Source organism: Falco cherrug, chromosome 13 (assembly GCF_023634085.1).
Source record: "Falco cherrug isolate bFalChe1 chromosome 13, bFalChe1.pri, whole genome shotgun sequence".
Taxonomy (NCBI): Eukaryota; Metazoa; Chordata; class Aves; order Falconiformes; family Falconidae; genus Falco; species Falco cherrug.
In genome coordinates this window covers 35,133,941-35,151,521 of record NC_073709.1, presented here as the reverse complement: position 1 = coordinate 35,151,521, position 17,581 = coordinate 35,133,941, and the positions used below count along the sequence as shown (strand labels likewise).

General features: G+C 50.9%; 1 protein-coding gene across 8 annotated transcripts in view; it reads right to left on the bottom strand.

The window, feature by feature from the left end:
• Positions 1 to 322: 322 nt before the first annotated feature.
• TTBK1 (tau tubulin kinase 1) overlaps positions 323 to 17,581 on the bottom strand; it is a 122,961-nt gene continuing 105,702 nt past the window's right edge. For all 8 annotated transcript variants that reach the window (XM_055725466.1, XM_055725469.1, XM_055725470.1 and 5 more), the window contains 2 exons: positions 9,304 to 10,910; positions 323 to 8,154 (listed from right to left, as the gene is read on the bottom strand). In XM_055725466.1, the coding sequence (XP_055581441.1) occupies positions 7,728 to 8,154; positions 9,304 to 10,910 (2,034 nt within the window). In that variant the 3' untranslated portion in view covers positions 323 to 7,727. The remainder of the gene's footprint in view (positions 8,155 to 9,303; positions 10,911 to 17,581) is intronic.

Genomic DNA, 17,581 nt, shown 5'->3' with positions numbered 1-17,581 from the left:
CATGCACAAGGCAGGAGCCACATCACAGATGCTCATATTAAAACAAGGGAATGCTCCTGGTCCTTCCCAGCATGCGTTTTGCGGGTGGTTGCAGCCAACTGAGTTGTCATGATGCAGGAAAAAATAATGTACCCTGTGGGGAGATTTTACGGCAAGTTGGGCCACAGCTCTGCAGGAGGTTGCAGGGAAGGCACGGGGGCCACAGCTGCCACACAGCTGGGATGGAACCCAAGCGCAGCCATAGCCAAGGTTCCTTGCCAGCAATTCAGGTAGTATTTCTGCTTCACATGTGGCAACACCAATAAAAGGGAGAAGACAGCAATGAAAAGGTAGACAGGCTTTTAATGGCATGATCAAGAATCCCCTTTTAATAACAAATCTAATAACAACTGTGTCTGATATGAACAAGAAATGGCATCATCATTTATTTTTTTTTTTTTTAAGATGTGATCTGAAGTTACGACAAATTGCCAGGTGGATCTGTACACAGACAGGGCCTCTGTGATGCATGCCAGATTTTATGGCCAAGAAATTTGCCATGCAGTTGAACCAGACTGTGGTTCCTTGGTTGGAATTGTACATTCTGTTGCAGTGTGTAAACATTCTCCAGCTGCTTTCCTAAAGGACGCAAAGAAGATATGTAGAGAGATTTAGCCTTGGGACCCAGTTGCATTTCCAGCCAGGCAGTACCAAGGAGCAGAAGTCCCGTCTCCAGGCCAAAAGACTTCATCAGACTGTGCCAGAGGCAAAGGGACACTGCCTTGGTGTGCCAGGTACAGTGTCTGAGTGTACAGTTACATGCTGTCGTGTTAAAAGGAGATATACAAAATCATCTGCATTTTCAGCTCCAATTCCTGTCCGCAGAAGAAGCAGCCCAGGTCCCAGAGCACAGCAGTGTCACCGACACTGGTGTTCATACACACAGTTTGTCCTGGACCCCCTGCCTAGCCCCCCATGTTCTGCAGCACTCCCCCAAGCACTGGGTACGTGCCAGCCCCTGCCTCCTCCAGCGACCCCATGCCAGCCCCCGTGTGCTCGGGGCAGAGGAGGCAGGAGGTGAGCCAGAGGCGGAGCAGCCCCACGCCAATACCAGCCCCACGCCGATACCAGCCCAGCAGCACCCCCACCAATGCGGAGACCTCACCCCTGCAGCCCCCTCTGGCTTCGGAGCTGAGGGCAGGAGGAGTTCTCACCTTGGTCCCTACCAGGACCCCACCTCTAGGTTCACTGCAGTAGCTCCTTTTAGCCCAGGGGGCATCTACACATACTTTAAACCTGCTTTCCGATGTTTGCAGCTCCAGAAACTGTGGGATGACGATCCTCCTTATAACCCGGAGCACCAGCCCGTGCAGCGCAGGGCTTGCTGCATGGGTGGGGGGCAAAATCTGCCTCAAAGCTTTGCAGGAATCCAGGGGGGCTTCAGTTCCCCGGCCAGAGAGGGACTGCAGGGAGTATACAGTGGCTTCAAAGACAAGATTCCCTAGAGGAGGTAAATTAGGAACAAGGGGACAGGAGAGTTACGGTGTATGAACTGCTGTTATTCCATGGGATTCTGGCTGTATTCAGGGTCACAGCTCACCACAGCCTGCCACCAGCCTCACAAGGAGGCCAATCCCAAGGCTCAGGGAGATGCTGTCAACCTGTCTCAATGTCAGCTGGCTCTGCTGTCACTGTCTGGATGGTCCCAGCCCCTCAGAGCACAGTGATGGGCTGAGGAAGAGGAAAACAACCCTTCAGGGTTCTGCAGAGGACCTCAGGAGCCAGCACACCATGAGCCTACGGGCTCCTGCCCAGCATCGGTGGCACAGGCACACACTGTGGGAGGAAGGGGCCTGAATGGAGCCCAAGCTCTCTCCCTCGTGCCCAGCTGGCTGGCAGATGGAATCAAAAGTGGTTGCAACCTCCCAGGCGGTGCCCGTGTGCTTTGTGAAGCCAGCCGTGCACTGCTCCAGCACGGGCACGTTTCAGCTAAGCCAGAAGAAACTCATTCGATATCGAACTCATGTCTACAATGGGACTGCTACTGTGTTCACAAGATGAATTTAACTGCAGTTGATTGATGTGTGGGGCAAGGCCTTAGGTGGCTGTTGGTGTCTGTGCACATGGGATACTGGTAGGATCATGCCATGGGTCAGTAAACTATACAGAGAAGGAAGAAGTGCGCTAAGGGACCGTCGAGCTGCTACCGGAGCTGGTCAGGCTATCAATAGGTACTTAGCCATCTTCTTATAGAGGATCTACGCTGAGAAAATATCTCTCTGTTGGAAAGGAGAAACATCAAAGATTTTCTTGCCTCAACACAACTTGCTTTGCTTTGAAGCATTTCACTAGCGAACAAACCATGCTTGTGGTAGGCAAGGGCAGACACGTGAGCAGGGACTCCCCAGGCCCTGACCCATGCCACACAGACACGTGGCGGTCATTACAACTCTGATGGCAAGCATGACAGCTGCCAGCTAGCCAAGCTGGGGTGTTTTGCCCCCGTTTCATGCTTAGGAGAGTGGAGCCCCACAGCTTGCATGCGTGGTACCCTGCTCCTCCATCCACACTCACTGCGCACAGCAGTCAGTCCCGCACACATGAGAAGTCACACAGTATCGGGGCACGTCTTTGAAGGTAGCAGGATCCTTTTCAACCTTTAGCCACTATATATAATGGGCACTACTTGTATTATATTGTTATAATAATATATATATATTTTATAATATTCTTTACTTAGAAAGGGCAAGCAAAGTCTCCTGCCTCTCACAGATTCCAAGCACAACTGACTCAGGGATGTCTGCTACTGAAACACCTTTTGCACCTAGACAAGCAGAAGTGTTTGTCCTGCCAACCCGGCAAAGCAGTTAAGCAGCTCCATCCATGTGTCCATGCCCCTCCGTGGCATTAGTCTGACCGGTGCCATCAGTCCTTTTGCTCCCTCTGCTCATATAATCTGTCGTCACACTGGCTTAGTGCTGAGATCTGTCTTTCATATTTGTCACTTGGCACTCTCCCCTGTATCCCTCTTCCTTCACAAGCATCTCCTGGCCAGACAGCAGCCACTGACTCATTTTTACTAGCCAGTGTGCTGTCTTCTCAGCTGGCTGATAAGAAGGAGGTGGGACCTTCGCAGACCCCAGCAAAGTGAAGACTCTCAGCAGAGTGTTTGCTTTATCTCAAGATACTAGGCAGTCCCAAAGACACTTCTGGTCCCGACACAAACAGGACCCCACAATGCTCCCCTGAACAAGACCTACCCTTTCCTACCTCCCATGCACATGCACGCAGCGATGCAGGCATGGTGGCAGCAGGAGGCCCCTTGAAACACACGAGGGCACAACCACCTGCAGCTGGCCAGGACAGACTCTGCAGCAAGGACACTGGCAGGGAACTACATAGTGTCAGCCTGTTCCCAGAAATACCTAAATGTGGGAAAGTTCTGGGAGGTCTGCTTCTCCTCTCCTCACCCCAAACAGTTTTTATTCTTCCTAGCCATTTCCTCTGCCCTGTTTCAGCTTGATCTCTTTGATCTTCTATTCTTTGTGGTGAAGCACAGATGCAGCCACACAACACCAGCAATGTCTGAGCAGCCCTGTGTTGTCCTTGAGGCTTGACAGAGCTTGCACACTATGGTTTGTGGCAGAGAACAGCAGGGTCTTGCCCCTCCCCACCTCCTCGGATGTGACAGCCTACCATGTCCTGCGATGCCAGACTGGATCGTCTGGCATCCCTTAGCCACCTATCTTCTCCCCAATGTCACAGGGCCTCATCCCCTCCCGACCCCAAACAAGATCTCCCATGTTTATTCCAACCATGGCAGGTGCCCTTCCAACCTCCCTGCAGGGCAGAGGAAGGAGAGAGGACCCAGAGGAGCTGATGAGCCTTCTGCGGGGCTGTTTTCACAGTAACACTAGCAGGGAGCATCACTGCTGGTCCGCCTGCCTGCCAGAAAGCCCCTCCAGAGGGACACGTAAGAGGAACGGGAACTGTAACCGGGGTGTGCTGAGCACCGCAGCAGTGGGGTACCCTGGGGTCATGCTCACCATTGAGCAACTGAAGGGCATAACCTCGAAAATCAGAGCCAGGGAGGAGATCCAGAGCAGCACCCATATGGCAGGGGCTTTTCTGAGCCCTCTGACACCTGAGAGAGGGATCAAAACATCACCTGCAGCATGCAGCCTGCCGACAGGGGCTTGTCAGCAGGCCCTGGCATGGCAGTGCCCTGTGACTGGCTCTGCCAGCAAAACACAGCTCTGGGGACCACCCATTAGCAAGCTCACGATAGCCATGCAACTGGGAAAGCCCAGCACTGAAGCTCCTGTAAAGAAGCTCCATGAAGGAGGCAACGTGACACCTAGCCAAGATCACAGCATCACTGGCCACTGGGAAGGGGAGCAGGTCCAGAGACCCAAACCTGCGGGATACATGGGGACAGTCAGGCCTTGCAGGAACGACCCTTAGAAACTTCTCGGTGCCAGTGCAGGGCAGGTGCTGAGCGGGCTCCCTGGGCAGCCAGCAGTCAGCCGGTCTCGCTGCCAGCGCTCCCGATGGCACAGCCCACTCCCACCCGGAATAACTGGGGGAGCAGCCAGGGACAGCAGGGAAGCAGGGCTGTGCTGGGGCAGGGAGCCTGGCAGCACAGCGCCAAGGAGATACAACTGGTGCCAGTCCCAGACCTCCCTGGACCCAGCTGCACCCTCAGACCAGCCCTGGCAAATGGCTGTTATTTTCCATGCTGGAAATCTTTCAGTGGCTTTCTGAAACCTGGTGGCTCTCCAACACCTGACGGCTTTGGCATGTGTCTGCCAGAACCAGGAATCTATTGCACCGAAAAGAGAGACGATACTTTGGTGTCACCACCATCCTGCCTGCTACTTGTGGATAGGTCATGGTAGGAAGACCTCTTAGAAGATGACTAGGCTTCTCAGAAAATCTTCTGATCAGAAAAAAGTCCCCACATTCCTGTGAAAGTTTTTACTGGACAGTCGTTTCACAACTAAAAGCCTGCCTGATTTCTTCATTCACCATTCTTGGCTACACCATCTTCCCTGCTTTCATGTGCCACATGGAAGATCTCTGCCCTGGAGCTTCCCTCCTGACATGGGTATAGCTGGGCCATGGAAAAGTCTCCTTTAAACTCCCCCTTGAACAAATACATTGGTTGTGCTTTGTTGGCCTCTCATGATAAGGCAGGTTTGCTAACCCTGTCAGTAGTCCTGCAGCCCTCTTTCCAGGCTCTTTCAGTGTCATTTTTTGGCACATGCACCTAAGACCTGGATGGAGCACCTGGTAAAGACCTCATCACGACAAAGCCTTACCATCTCAAATGAATAGTCCCCCAACAAATGAACAGGAGTGCCATTACGGTTTATATTTCTGGAAAGAATCTGTGTTTGTGTTTATTCTGTTTTCTAGTTTCTAAACATGCAGGGCATATTTAGGTTGTAGTTTGACCCACACTTCAAAATTACCTGAAGTTCTAGTGCCACCAGAAGTGGTCACACCCTCTGTCCTCTCCTTGCCCCATTTCTGTTGTGACCAAACCTGATGAACGAACCAGCTGAAAACCAAACCAGAGTGCTCAGTGCCACACTGGATCAGCACTTCCAGCCACTTCCCCAAACAGCTGCCCCAGTGTAAGGGGGTGGGACAGTGCAACGAAGCAGCTGGAAGTTGGAGGGACATTTATTTTTTGGTGGCAGCATCAGCTCCATCCATCAAATCACAACCTGACCTTGGAGTTTCCAGTGCTTCTCTGCAAAGATGAGGGCATGGGTTTAGGCTAGAAGCTATGCTTCTTACTCTACTGGGGTGATCAGCATCGATGGAAAACAGCAAACACTTTGAGCTAGATGAAGTAAATTCTTAGCATTGGCAACACTTGAGACTGTTGTATAAAGAGGTAATTCCCGTCGTGTGTTTCTGGACATTTCCCTGTTCAGTTGTCCAAGCAGTACCCTGTTCTCCCAGGCACCCTGTCACAGCTCTCAGGCTCCTTTCCAGAAGAGTATGAGTGAAACACCTTCAGGATTCCTCAGACCTGATGGCACTCAGTGTGACTGTATCGATGTTCAAATGAATCAAGGTTACTACTGTCCAGATTCCTCTATCAAGCTTTTTTTGTCTGCAAACAGTACAATATTTGCAGCTCGTTGCAGCTGCCAGAGGGGGTGTACAGAGCAGCCGTATTTTTGTTCTGCCTCATGCAAAGCCTCTTTTAGGCATGACAGTGGTGTGAAACCCAGAGTATTTGGGTCTGGAGTGTTTTCCCCCGTGAGGTGTGGGGAAAATCTTGTGGACTACCTCAAGATCTTGCCAGGCTCAGACAGGCATCAGTCCTCCTGGCTTTCACTTTCAAGCCTTCCTAATTAGTCTGGGAGCTAAAAAGTTGATTGATTTAGTTCTAGCTGAGCACTAAGCTTCTGCTCTGATAATATTACTTGAAGAGCATAGCCCTTGCTTTTACGTTCACATGGTTGGTTCTCACGCAATGTGTGGAAGTAGTGAGACCTGAGAAACACAAACCCAACCTCCGAACCTCCGCAAGCCAACCCACCTACCCTCGGATTGAAATGCACAAGGTGCCCACAGCGCACCAGCAAACCTCTCCTCGCAAAGCAGCAGCTTTTGAGTATACTACAGGATAATATTTTCTCACCCTGCCATGTAGGGGAACTTTCTACCACAGTGCCAAAATTCATAAACACCAAGAGCGTGACAATAAAGCACAAGGAATTCAGGTGCAAGAGGCACCCAAGCTAAAGGCATCCAGTGACTATTCACATCTTCAGGATGGAGCTGTGTTGGGTGGGCTACGGGTCTGTGGCACCAACCACACGCAGGTTGAGAGGAACCCCACTGCCTATGTTGGGAGATGTGGTCTCCACAGATCACGGTTTGGTATTTGAGACAGAAGCAGCTTCAGTGTGCTCCCTCCTGCGCCAATTAGCAAGCACTCTTGATTTCCCAGAAAGCTGCCAATACATTCCTACTTCCATCTAAATACCCACCACACAGGCATCTGCTGGAAGAGCAGCAGTGTCACTGAGCACCCACACCAGGTGGCCTCCTCTGTGGGACATGCTGGAGCAGGTAGAAGCACCCAGCAAGACCTGCCTGACTCCTGGTCCCACCTGCAAAGGCATCTCCGGACAGGAGAGAAGAGTCCCCTCCACCCCACGCCTGCTCTGATCTCAGCACAGAAGGGTGCATCCATCCCTCTCGGCTCAGCTGGTGACAGTCCCTTGCTAGCAGGGGGGCAGGAGGCGAGCCAACACATAGGTGGATGGTGGCGGCCAAGGCTGGCATTTCCCACCAAGGAGAGAGGAGGGAGCTGCCTGCAGGACAGGAGCCTTCCCCTCCAGCAGCCCTGGCTCTCCTCACCTCCGCTCCTCCTTCCAAAGCCAGGGTGGGTGTTGGCGACCGGTATTGCTGACAGAGAGAGGGGAATGCCGGGGGAGGGGGCAGGATCAGGCACTAGGCAGGCTGCCTGGGTCACTGCTTGGTGCTGTGCGTTAGCAAGCGTGAGCTGCGGGCTGGATGTCTCCCTTGCAGAAGGCTCCGTGGCTCAGAGGCTCTCAGGCCCGTGGGAGCTGATTGCGATGGTGTGGGGTGAGAGTGAGTGAAGCATTGAAGTACAGCTACTGCTATACACTCGTGGGTCCAGCGTGGAAGGCTGTGCTGCAGCATCTCGAGTGTATACTATATGCAGAAGTTACCCAGTCCGTTGGGCTGGCAGAAGATCATTATCTGGCAGCTGCCTTACTTTCCAGGGACACCTGCTTTCCTTTGGTTGCTGGACTCTGAGTCTGGGTTTTTCCCCTTTGTCGTTTTTTGGCCACACCAGGAGAGGGCAGGGGCTCTCCTGTCGGCCCCTGGGCCTGAGCTGGGGGCTGAGGTCGGGGGGAAGGAGGAACTCGCTGAGGAGCAGTCCCTGGTTTATGCTGTCGGCAGGGAGAAGGGCTTTCCCTCCGGGGCGGCAGCTGGCTTCTGGGGGAAGCACTGGGGTTTCTTGAAGGAAGGACAGGGCTCCGAGGGGATGCACAGCTGGACCTCTGTGAGCTGCTCCGTGGAGGAAGAGAAGTGGAGCTCGATGAAGGAGGAAGCCGACTTTGTATTTGCGCTGTTCGGCACTCATTAGGGAGGCTTCCAGCTGGTCTCTGTGCCTGAAGCCTGCAGGGGAAGAGAAGAGGGAGGATGAAGGGGAATTTCTGCAAGGGGCTGCAGGCTCCTGGCAGGTTTGGCATGAACGTGGCTGGGCAATTACAAAGGGTCTCCAGCACCAGGAGGACAGGAGCTGTGCTGTGAACAAGATAGGGCACTGGTGTGAACTCCATCCTTAACTCTCAGTGCTGTTAACTAATGCCTGCCCTGATCCTCCAGCACCCCCTGGGACAACACCTTTTGGCCGATACCACATATCTGGGGCTCTTCTTAACCACATATCTGGGACTCTTCTTAACATGCAGCATGGATGCAGCAACCTCTTTCAAGGCAGGAGATACAGTCTGGGAATGTGAGCATGAGCTGGATTGCACCCTCTGGCCTCTGATGGCAACTGTGCTGGAAGATAAGCCAACCTACAGGGATCCCCTCCTTTCACCCCACACCTCTAAAGCAGAATTTTCTGGACCTGGGGCAGAGCCACAGTAGCAGCTCTGCTCCTGGGCTGGACCTCCAGCCCCAAGGCCAGGCAGAAAAGCCAAAAACTGGCAAATTCAGACGGTCTGCCTTCACTTACATCTCTGTGCTTATTTGATAGGGAGCCAGGTACCTCCAAAAAACTTAGGGCGCAGGGATATGTAGGGAAGTCAGACCATGTGGAGGTGGCCCAGGCTGTTTCAGGTCACTGCCAAAGCCCACGCGTGTGCACTTCCTTCTCTCCAGCTCTTCCTGTGCTGGGCATCTTCTGAGGCAACCGCAACCGGCAGCCTGGCAGCCCATGCTGCTCTGATGGCCACAGCCAGGCCAGGCCTCCCTGCAGTCGCGGCTGTGCCTGGCAGGCTGCAAAACTGGGAGCTCAGCACCGCAGGGGTCTGCTACTAGCAGGATCAGGCCAAATGAAAGAACTTGTGGAAGGGAAGGTGGCCTCAAAGCCAGGGCAGGTGAAGAGAGGCTTGACCCTTTGGCCAGACTGAGGCAAAGAAGACAGAGAGGTGGGAATCTCACACACTGGGGGGGCTGAAATGACTGCAGGGAACAGGGATGGGCCATGCATTCGAGACAAGCCGAGGGGAAAGCAATTGGGGGTGAGCAAAGCCCTGGCTGTGCCTCCTTACCAGGGCCAACCTTCTGCACTGCCCACTCACTGTTTGGTCTTACCTGTACGCGACAGCCGCGTCCTGCGGGGAGCCACACAGTGCTGACATCGCACCGGCCACCGGGCTCTCGATCTTTGCCACCTCTAGAGGTGTTTTCACCGGGGTGATGGGCCGAGGAATTCTGCTTTTTGTGCTTGTGGGTCTCTCGTGTTTCCCAAGAAGGGCAGCCCTCTCCTTCCCTGCCTTCCTTGGGATGGAGTCATCAGAGTCGTGCGTGTCCTCCTCAGAACCAGTGGCCGACAGGGTTTCTGAGGCTCGCCGCCTCTCATCGCTGGAGGATGCTGAGGAGGAAGCCCCCGAAGCCAGCTGAAGGAGGCGGTTTTGCCTCTTCTCCATCACTAGGCGAGCCAAGTCAGGTTGCTTTGCCCTCTTATAAAGCCTCTCTTTGGCCGAGAGTGAAGTTGAAAGGTCTGAGCCGGTGTCCTCCTCAGAGAACAAAATGGGGATCCGACTTCTGTACCTGGAGGCCAGAGGTCTCCTGGGGCCCTGCTGCGGTGTGTCAAGGAGGGTCTCTGCTCGCTTAAGGTGCTCTGCCACTGATGCCAACTTCTCAAGCTCAGGCTCCTTTGTAACCATCTTGCCAGGCTCTCCCAACTCCAGTGAGAGCACCACTTTGTCAGAGAGCTCTGGCTTGGTGTCGGAAGGCTTCGCCATACCATTAGGAAGTGCCAGCTGCTCCCCCACTGTCTCTGAGGTGGTTTCAATGTGATTAGCCGAAAGTGCACAGCTCTCCGTCTCTGCTCCTTCTAGCCCTGAATGTATGCTTCCATTCTCTACCAGCACCAGGTTGTCCTCCAGCTCTTCCTCGATAATGACCTCCTCAAACTGGCCCGGCGGGCAGTATTCCTCATGCCTCATCAGCTGGCCACTGGAAGACATGACATTTAAGTGGGTCTTTTCAGCAATGTGAACAAATGTGCGCTCAACTTTGGTAAAGGGGGAGGAAGCTGTAGCCACTGCCATGGGAGGCTTTGGTTCAGATTTAAGGATTGAGGACAGGGTCCCTGGCTCAGACACATCCAGCTGGCTACCCATAGGCTGTGGCCGCTCGCTCTGCGGTGTCAGTGCAGCAAGAGTGCCCAGGTCGACTTCTGGAGCTAAGTCTGCGGTGACCGGAGACTTTTTCAGATCACCTGGTGAAAACAGCACGAGTGTTTTTGAGCCTTCCTCCAGCTCCAGGTCCCCATCAGCAGTGGACGCTCGACCCTTGGATCCTTTCTGGTCATCAGCCAGGAGTGTGGATGGTGCGCACTCCTGGCTGCGCTCTGTGCTTTTTTGACTCAGGTCGCTGCTGGAATCACTGTGCATGTCAATCTCATCCCCTTCCTCCTCTGCCTCCTCCTCCTCCTCCTCCTCCTCGTCGTCCTCCTCCTCCTCTTCTTCCTCAACTTCTTCCTCGTCCTCTTTCCCATTCATTTCCAGATAAGGTTCCAGAGGTTTGCAAGGGGCAGTCAAGACAACATTTGAGAAATCAACTTTCTTTATCCTCTGGGATACCTTAGGCTTTTCCCAGTAGTCTGACACATCTTTTCTGAAGTCTTGATAAGGCAAACTTAAAGGCACCGCCTTGGGCAGACCATTCATTTCAAATGACTTCAGCATATATGCCTGCAAGGAGACAGATGTGACAGAAGAAAAGGGTTAGTATTCAGACACAGCATTGACACAGAAGACATCAGGATCAGCAGCAGCAGGAAGTGTCAGTGGGAGGCATCTGGTCCATCACACTTCCAAAATACATGCCTAAGCAGCGATTGCTCCGTCATTCGATTCGTGCCAATCTTAGAAAGGAGAGATTCACAAATACTTATCAACAAAGGCAAAAAAACGTGCCAAAGGAGTTTCTTTGTTAGCAGTCTTTAACCTGGACCTAAGAGAGCTGTTTACAAGCAGTTCCTCAGGATTTTTTCATGTTTCCCAATCTTCTGCAGTATTTATACATTTATTTCTGTGCTAATACATTTACATAATCGCTCTTTCCTTATTGGAACCATTCAGCAACTCTCTTTTATGCCTAGGTCACAGTGAACCCAAGGAGCCCCTCTGGGCTAGGTAGTTTCCTGATCGATCACTTTCCAGGTCCATCCACCACTGTCCCTGGGGCAATAACACTTGTAGCACTCCTGTGTTCCCCCGGCATGCCATTTGTCCCCCCTTCTGCTCCCACATCCCTCCAGCAACTCCTAATTTTGTCTTCTACAGGCTTCTGCTTTCACGAAAATGATTGGCAAGTCAGTCACAAAAACTGACATGAAAAGTATCATTATCAAAGATGTTGGGGTGTCCAACCATGAAAGGCAAGGGGAGGACAGGACAGTTGGTGGAGGCAGTGCTTCTCCAGCAGTAGCCTGTGGCACAGATACTGCCCGTAAGGTGCCAGGCTGTGAAATGACTGCAAATAATACTAACAGAAAAGCAGCAGCTCACACATACATGCACACACTTGACCAAACAAGCAAAAAAGGGCAAAATAAATAGGAAATGCCCACCGAAGTTTGGCCTAATTAACAACTGGTTGTAAATGAAAGCCCCAGCAGCACCACTCTGCAAAATGAACTTTAAAAAAATCATTTAGGTCACCCTTCTATAAAGAGGGCTGGAAAGCAAAAGCCTCTCCACAAATGCAACCAGTCAATAATGCATCACATGTTGCCCTTGAAATGTCTAATCACGAACAGAAGGGCTCCAAACATCTGCGTTTCCAAGCAGCATTAACAGCATCAGATGATGTTTTGGCTACATGGCTAAACAAGCACCTATTTAGCTGCGTGGGCTACAGAGCTGCCAACAGCTAGCACGCTCACCTGGCTATGGGAACGGACCTTTTTGTCTCTTGCAGGGCAGGGAGAAGCCCTCAACACCTTTTCAGTCCAATGACACAGTTTGAAATTGTGCTGCAAATCTGCATCTTACTCTGTGCAGAGCAACTACTATTGGTATGCCTGAAAAATGTAAGATCTTCATCCTCATGTGTAACAGGGACATTTCAAATAGACTGTTGGGCAGCATCAAGCTGTTATGCATGGTGATAACTTGTTATCCGTTTTATTTTTTTTTTATATCTTACAAATTAAAACACAAGCTGGTTTGGGCAATCCCTCTGGAGTCCAAAGCTGCTTCTCTTCATAAAAGCTGAAGCCTGGCCCTGTATCAGCCTGATCTGGGCTTTCACTGACCCACTCTTTCTATCAGGATGACAGAGTGCCACTTCAAGTGGTAAGAGGGGCTTACCACCCTTTGCAAAGGAAATTACCCACTCAGCTTCTTCCCTCAGGCATTTCTTGGAAATTAGTCCATTCGGCAGCCAAGACTGGATTCTGCCTGTTGGCTGGATTTGGTTTTCTCAAGAAATACACCCACAGTGCTACCCCTGCAGTCTGATCAAACAAATGCTTCCCCAGTGGGACTGGGACCGATACAGAAGCCTTGCCCAACACCATGCCTCGTGCTGAGCCTCCCAAGGGAAAGAGAGTTCCCCATCCCCAACAACAGTTCCCCTGCTGCTCTACTTCACCCCATTTTCTAGATGCTGTGGTTGATGGCACAGCTGGCAGATTGCTGGTTGCTTTTTGCATATATAAACCTTCAAATCTCCTCTCAGCTCTGAGGAGCTTGTGTCATCTCATCTGCTTTCTGGTCAAGGAGAACTGAATCCAGCCATGCAGTGCACATTCTATATAAGCCAGAGACATGGTTTCTGTGTCCTGCAGTCTGTCCCACCAGCAACCCTGTTTCCAGCAACCCCTCTTTCATCAAACCTCTTTCCCTTGCAAGACGTCAAGCTTTTTCTCAGGTGAGACTGCACTAAGCAATAAGGTGTGACATGGAGCTGGACAGCATGACGTTGTTGCAATAAACCCAGCTGTTGTTTCCTCCTTCTGCTCTGGTCGCCCTCTGCTGTCACTGAGTCGTGCTGTAAATACCTTTCTAGCCTTCACACACTTCCACATCTGGCTGTACAAATTCCTTGCAGTATTTAGCAAATGGACTGCCTTTCTGTCTGTCATTTCATTTTCCCCATGTATTTCCTACTTCCTTGCATGGACACTGCACCCTAAGCACAACAGTGATTGCTTGGCTTCTACCCACCTTTGGGAGACTTGGACTGCTTGATCTGTTGTACAACCCCAACATTGCCAGAATGCATTCCTTAAAGCAGCCCGAGACTGTGGTTGTTTTGCCACTGTAAATGCACACCACAGAAAACCCAAAGAACATGAATATGCCAAAAAATATGGAGGACAGAAGTTACTTACAAACCTAACTAAAAGAAACTCCATTGAAATGCCTCTTGGGTCAAAGATTATTTTAACACAGGTTTTCTTACCTTCATTACTATCATCACCTGAAGCTGTTAACAAGGAAGGCTGTCCTAGGGCATCAAAGTCTGAGACTGTCTTCGCTGTTGAGCTGATGTGATCAGCAGCTGGCTGCAAGTGGCTGCCCTGCTGAACAAGGTGTTCCCAGTGCAAGCCCCTCACTAGAGATGTTTGTCCCCTCTTCTGACAGTCATCATGTGCCTTTTGTACTACAGCACACTCAGCTGCTCCAGGGCTATTCCCCAAGGGCTGGAGAAGAACTTTCCTGCTGTGCTGTACCAATGGGGAGGAACTGTGGGAAGATGCCCTAAGATCTGGAGTGGAGAGGCTTAGCCTGTATCTTAAAACTGTAGAATAACAAAGACGTAAGGGATCTCTGGAGGTCTCTGCTCCAACCACTGCTCAAAGCAGGACCAACTCAGATCTGGCTGCTCCAAGCTCTGTCCAGATGAGTTTTGAGGATCTCCAAGATCCCACAACTTCTTTGGGACTCTGTTCTAGTGTTTGAGGCTCTTCCTGGTGAGAAAGTATTTCTTTATATCTAATTCCTATATCTAATTTTCCTTTCATGCAGTTTGTGTCCATCACGTCTCATCCTTTCACTGTGCCCCTCTGAGAAGGGTCTGGCATCATCCGGTAGTTCAAGGAAGAAATAAGATCCTACCTCAACCTTTATTTCAGGTGGAACAAACCCAGCTCTCTCAGCCTCTCCTCATGTCTTAAGTTTCTAGTTCCAGATCACCTCGGCAGCCCTATGCTAGGCTCATGCCACTGGGAGCAGGAACTATGCCATGAGCTGAGGCAGCCACCAAGTTTTAAAAAGCTACCAAGACCATGAGTGAGGAGAGCAGAGCCACACTGGAGCTGGCTGGATCTGAGTCAAAAGGAATTCCTCCACCTCCAGCAAGCTCTGACCTCTGCCTGCAGAGTCACAGCTCCTTGGACAATGAACCATTTATTTCCCACCCACCTGGGCTCAGATCTTCACTCCTGACTCTCTCTTGACTTGCCAGTCAGTTGCCCAGGAATGTGTATGGCAGTATTTGTGTCTGAGCGTGTGTTCCCCACAAAGTCCTTGCATTTCACCTCTTCAACACTCCATCTCTCCATTTAAATGGAGACTGCGTTTAAACTCCATTTGGCTGGTAACTCCTTTGGGTGACAATAAGTATTTGGAAGGCAGTAAATGTCCCTGCTTTGCACAGAGGCCAGAGTAAGGTTATAGAAAGGAAGGAAAGAAAAATACCTATTTGTTCATATTTGGCAGAGGCAGAAACCTGCCCCTTCAAGCCCATCTCTGCCCCTGTGCTCATGAACAGCTAAGTGGAGTCTGGGGGGTTTGTCTTCACTGTAAACTGGTGGGATTTCCAATTAGCAGGATCATTGGCACTAAGACATCCTCAGAGGAGACTTGCATTGCCCAGTATGGGTGGCAGTAAAGTTCCTGCATCCCAGTGATGCTGCAAATACTGCAACAATCAACAAAGATGCAGACTCCACTTCGCTACAGCAAGTTTCCAACTGTGCGTTGTAAGTTCCCAGGTTGCCCTGTAACAGGAATGTAGCTAGGCGTGCTCTTCTCAGGCAGCAGCACGCAGCAGTCTCACGCTGGTCTGTTCAGGAGCAGTACTGGCATCCAGCTTGTTAACGTGCTTGTGCATGTCCTGCCCAGGTCGCTACAGCAATGAAAGGCGATGGCAGTGCCTGCTCTGCCTGGATGGCTTTCTAGTGACCTCAGGACTCATGAGGGCATAGAGAAGAGAGCTTACAGCTCCCCCTGTGCCTGTGCCCCCGCAGCAGAGCAGTCTGTGGCATGGCAGAGACCGGGCCCAGCAGCCACCTAAAAAGCCTGCTCTCCCAAGTGGCTCTGCACTGATGTCAGGGAAAGGGAACAGTTTCCCACATAAGCCTAATCAATTTTCCCTTAGACTGTAGAATTATTTTTTTTCCTCTTCCATCTCTTGGTTTTAAACATTTTAAATGCAATAATTAGTGAAATAAAAAAAAAACAACAAACCACCAAAAAACCCCCCAAACAACCCAAACCCCACCAAGTACAGGAAAAAATCACAGTTGCCTAACACAAGCCTAGGGAATGCTGTATCTCTCTCATTTACTGTTCTGTTTCAGACGATGCTCTGAACCATGTCTCAGACCATGGTTACTGCTATGGTATCAGTGCGTCCTTCTGCAGTGTTGACAGATGTACGCATCTGCCACACACCAACATCCCTACAGAGGCAAAGCAAAACACACTTGGAAGCATTCGTCATGGAGCAGATGGGCTTTGGACCCTGCCTGCAGGCTGACTCAGAAGAATCCTGACCCTCCACACAATTCCCAGGGGAAAAAGGGACTCAGACACTGTACTACCCTGTAAATCAGAGACCACAGCCTAATCCTCCCAGACCATCACTGTTGGCACAAGCTGCTGTCTGCTTTGGAGGACTTGTGGTCTTGTGCTTCTCCTGCAAGGGGGACAGTTTCCACCACCCTTTCCACAGGCATCAGAGCCTTTGTAGGCACCTACTGCCTGCAGCATCCCTCTCCAGCCACTTCCAGAAAACCACCAGATTAGTAACTGTGCACTTCTCACCAAAGCAGACAGGGTCTACCGCCGTGTTCCCTCCTCCAGCCTGATATCCAACAGCCCAACAGCCACTGGGGCTGAGCCACATGTCACTCTACAGCAGAGTCTGCTGTCACAGGGGGTCACGGTGCAAGGCAAGCATGGTCGGATCCATTGAGCAGCCCAGGCAGGAGCGCATTACTTGTAGGACAGCCACAATTTTGCATCCACCTCCATGGGGTTTTGGGGCCTGGAGGGTCTGGAAGTTTACCAGGTGTTCTTAAACACCTTGTCAAATGTCTGCTGGGAGACAGCCATCCACCTGCCCTATGCACACCACGCTGCCAGCCAGGGGAAGATGCCCAGTGTAAGAAACAAAGACAAATGTGATAAAACGTTTCTGCTGTGTTTGTGGGTGTTGAATTGTACCAGCTTAAGTTTAGCCAGTTTGGATGGTGGGAATCATTAAGGCAGAGCTCTAAAAACTTACAGAAGTTGGGGCTAGCTGTATTCTGCTGCAGCAATATGACCGGGTTCAAGTCAGTGGCATTGGTACTAGCCTAAATTGATGCACATCGAACTCGCAGTGTGGCTTTTCCACAGTATGTGAAACACATCTCCAGCAGTCATGGAACTTCATTTCTGTTCCCAGATCCGTCTTAACTGAAAGTTTTCAGTGATCACATTAGTAAAAGATAATTAAACGCTCACTGTTCTACCAGAAGTCCTTCATCTCCCTGCCCAGTGCTCCCCCGTACCCAAGGACGAGCAGGGGACAACCTTCCCAGAGCCGGAAAGCAAAGGGAGTAGAAAAACAAAGCAAGAAAGCAAACAAAAAAACCCAGCCATCACCAAGCTGCTGCCTTTGATTCTTTAATAAGGTTTTGGTAGTATACAAGCTTTTTTTTCTCCTCCCCCTCCCCCCCCCCGCCCCCCTCCCCCCCCCCCCCGATTGTCTGGATTAACATACATGGATTTAAAAAAGGCACAAAATCCATTGCACAGCTTCTTTTTTGTTTTGTTTTTGATGACATTGCCTGTTTGTTGTGGTTTCAAGTGTAGGATTTTACAGTACTCTGCAGCATTTACAGCATGGTCTACATACAGGTAATCAATGCATGCTTTTATACAGGAGACAGAATTAAAATTCTCTCTCAGTATTTCTATATACACAATAATACAGTGTTTTTCTTCTGAAAAAAGCTTTAAATCGGTCTTGCATGCTCGGTGTGCCAGAAGAATTAGTGCAAGCATATATTACAGTGTTATTGCAGTACAAAAAGGGGTTGACCTTAGGCTCTAAAGGGATTAGATACAGGAAGAATAAAAAGACTCAAGGAAAACAAGCTTTGGATCCCTTTAGTCAACTACGTCCTTCCAAATAGATCCCT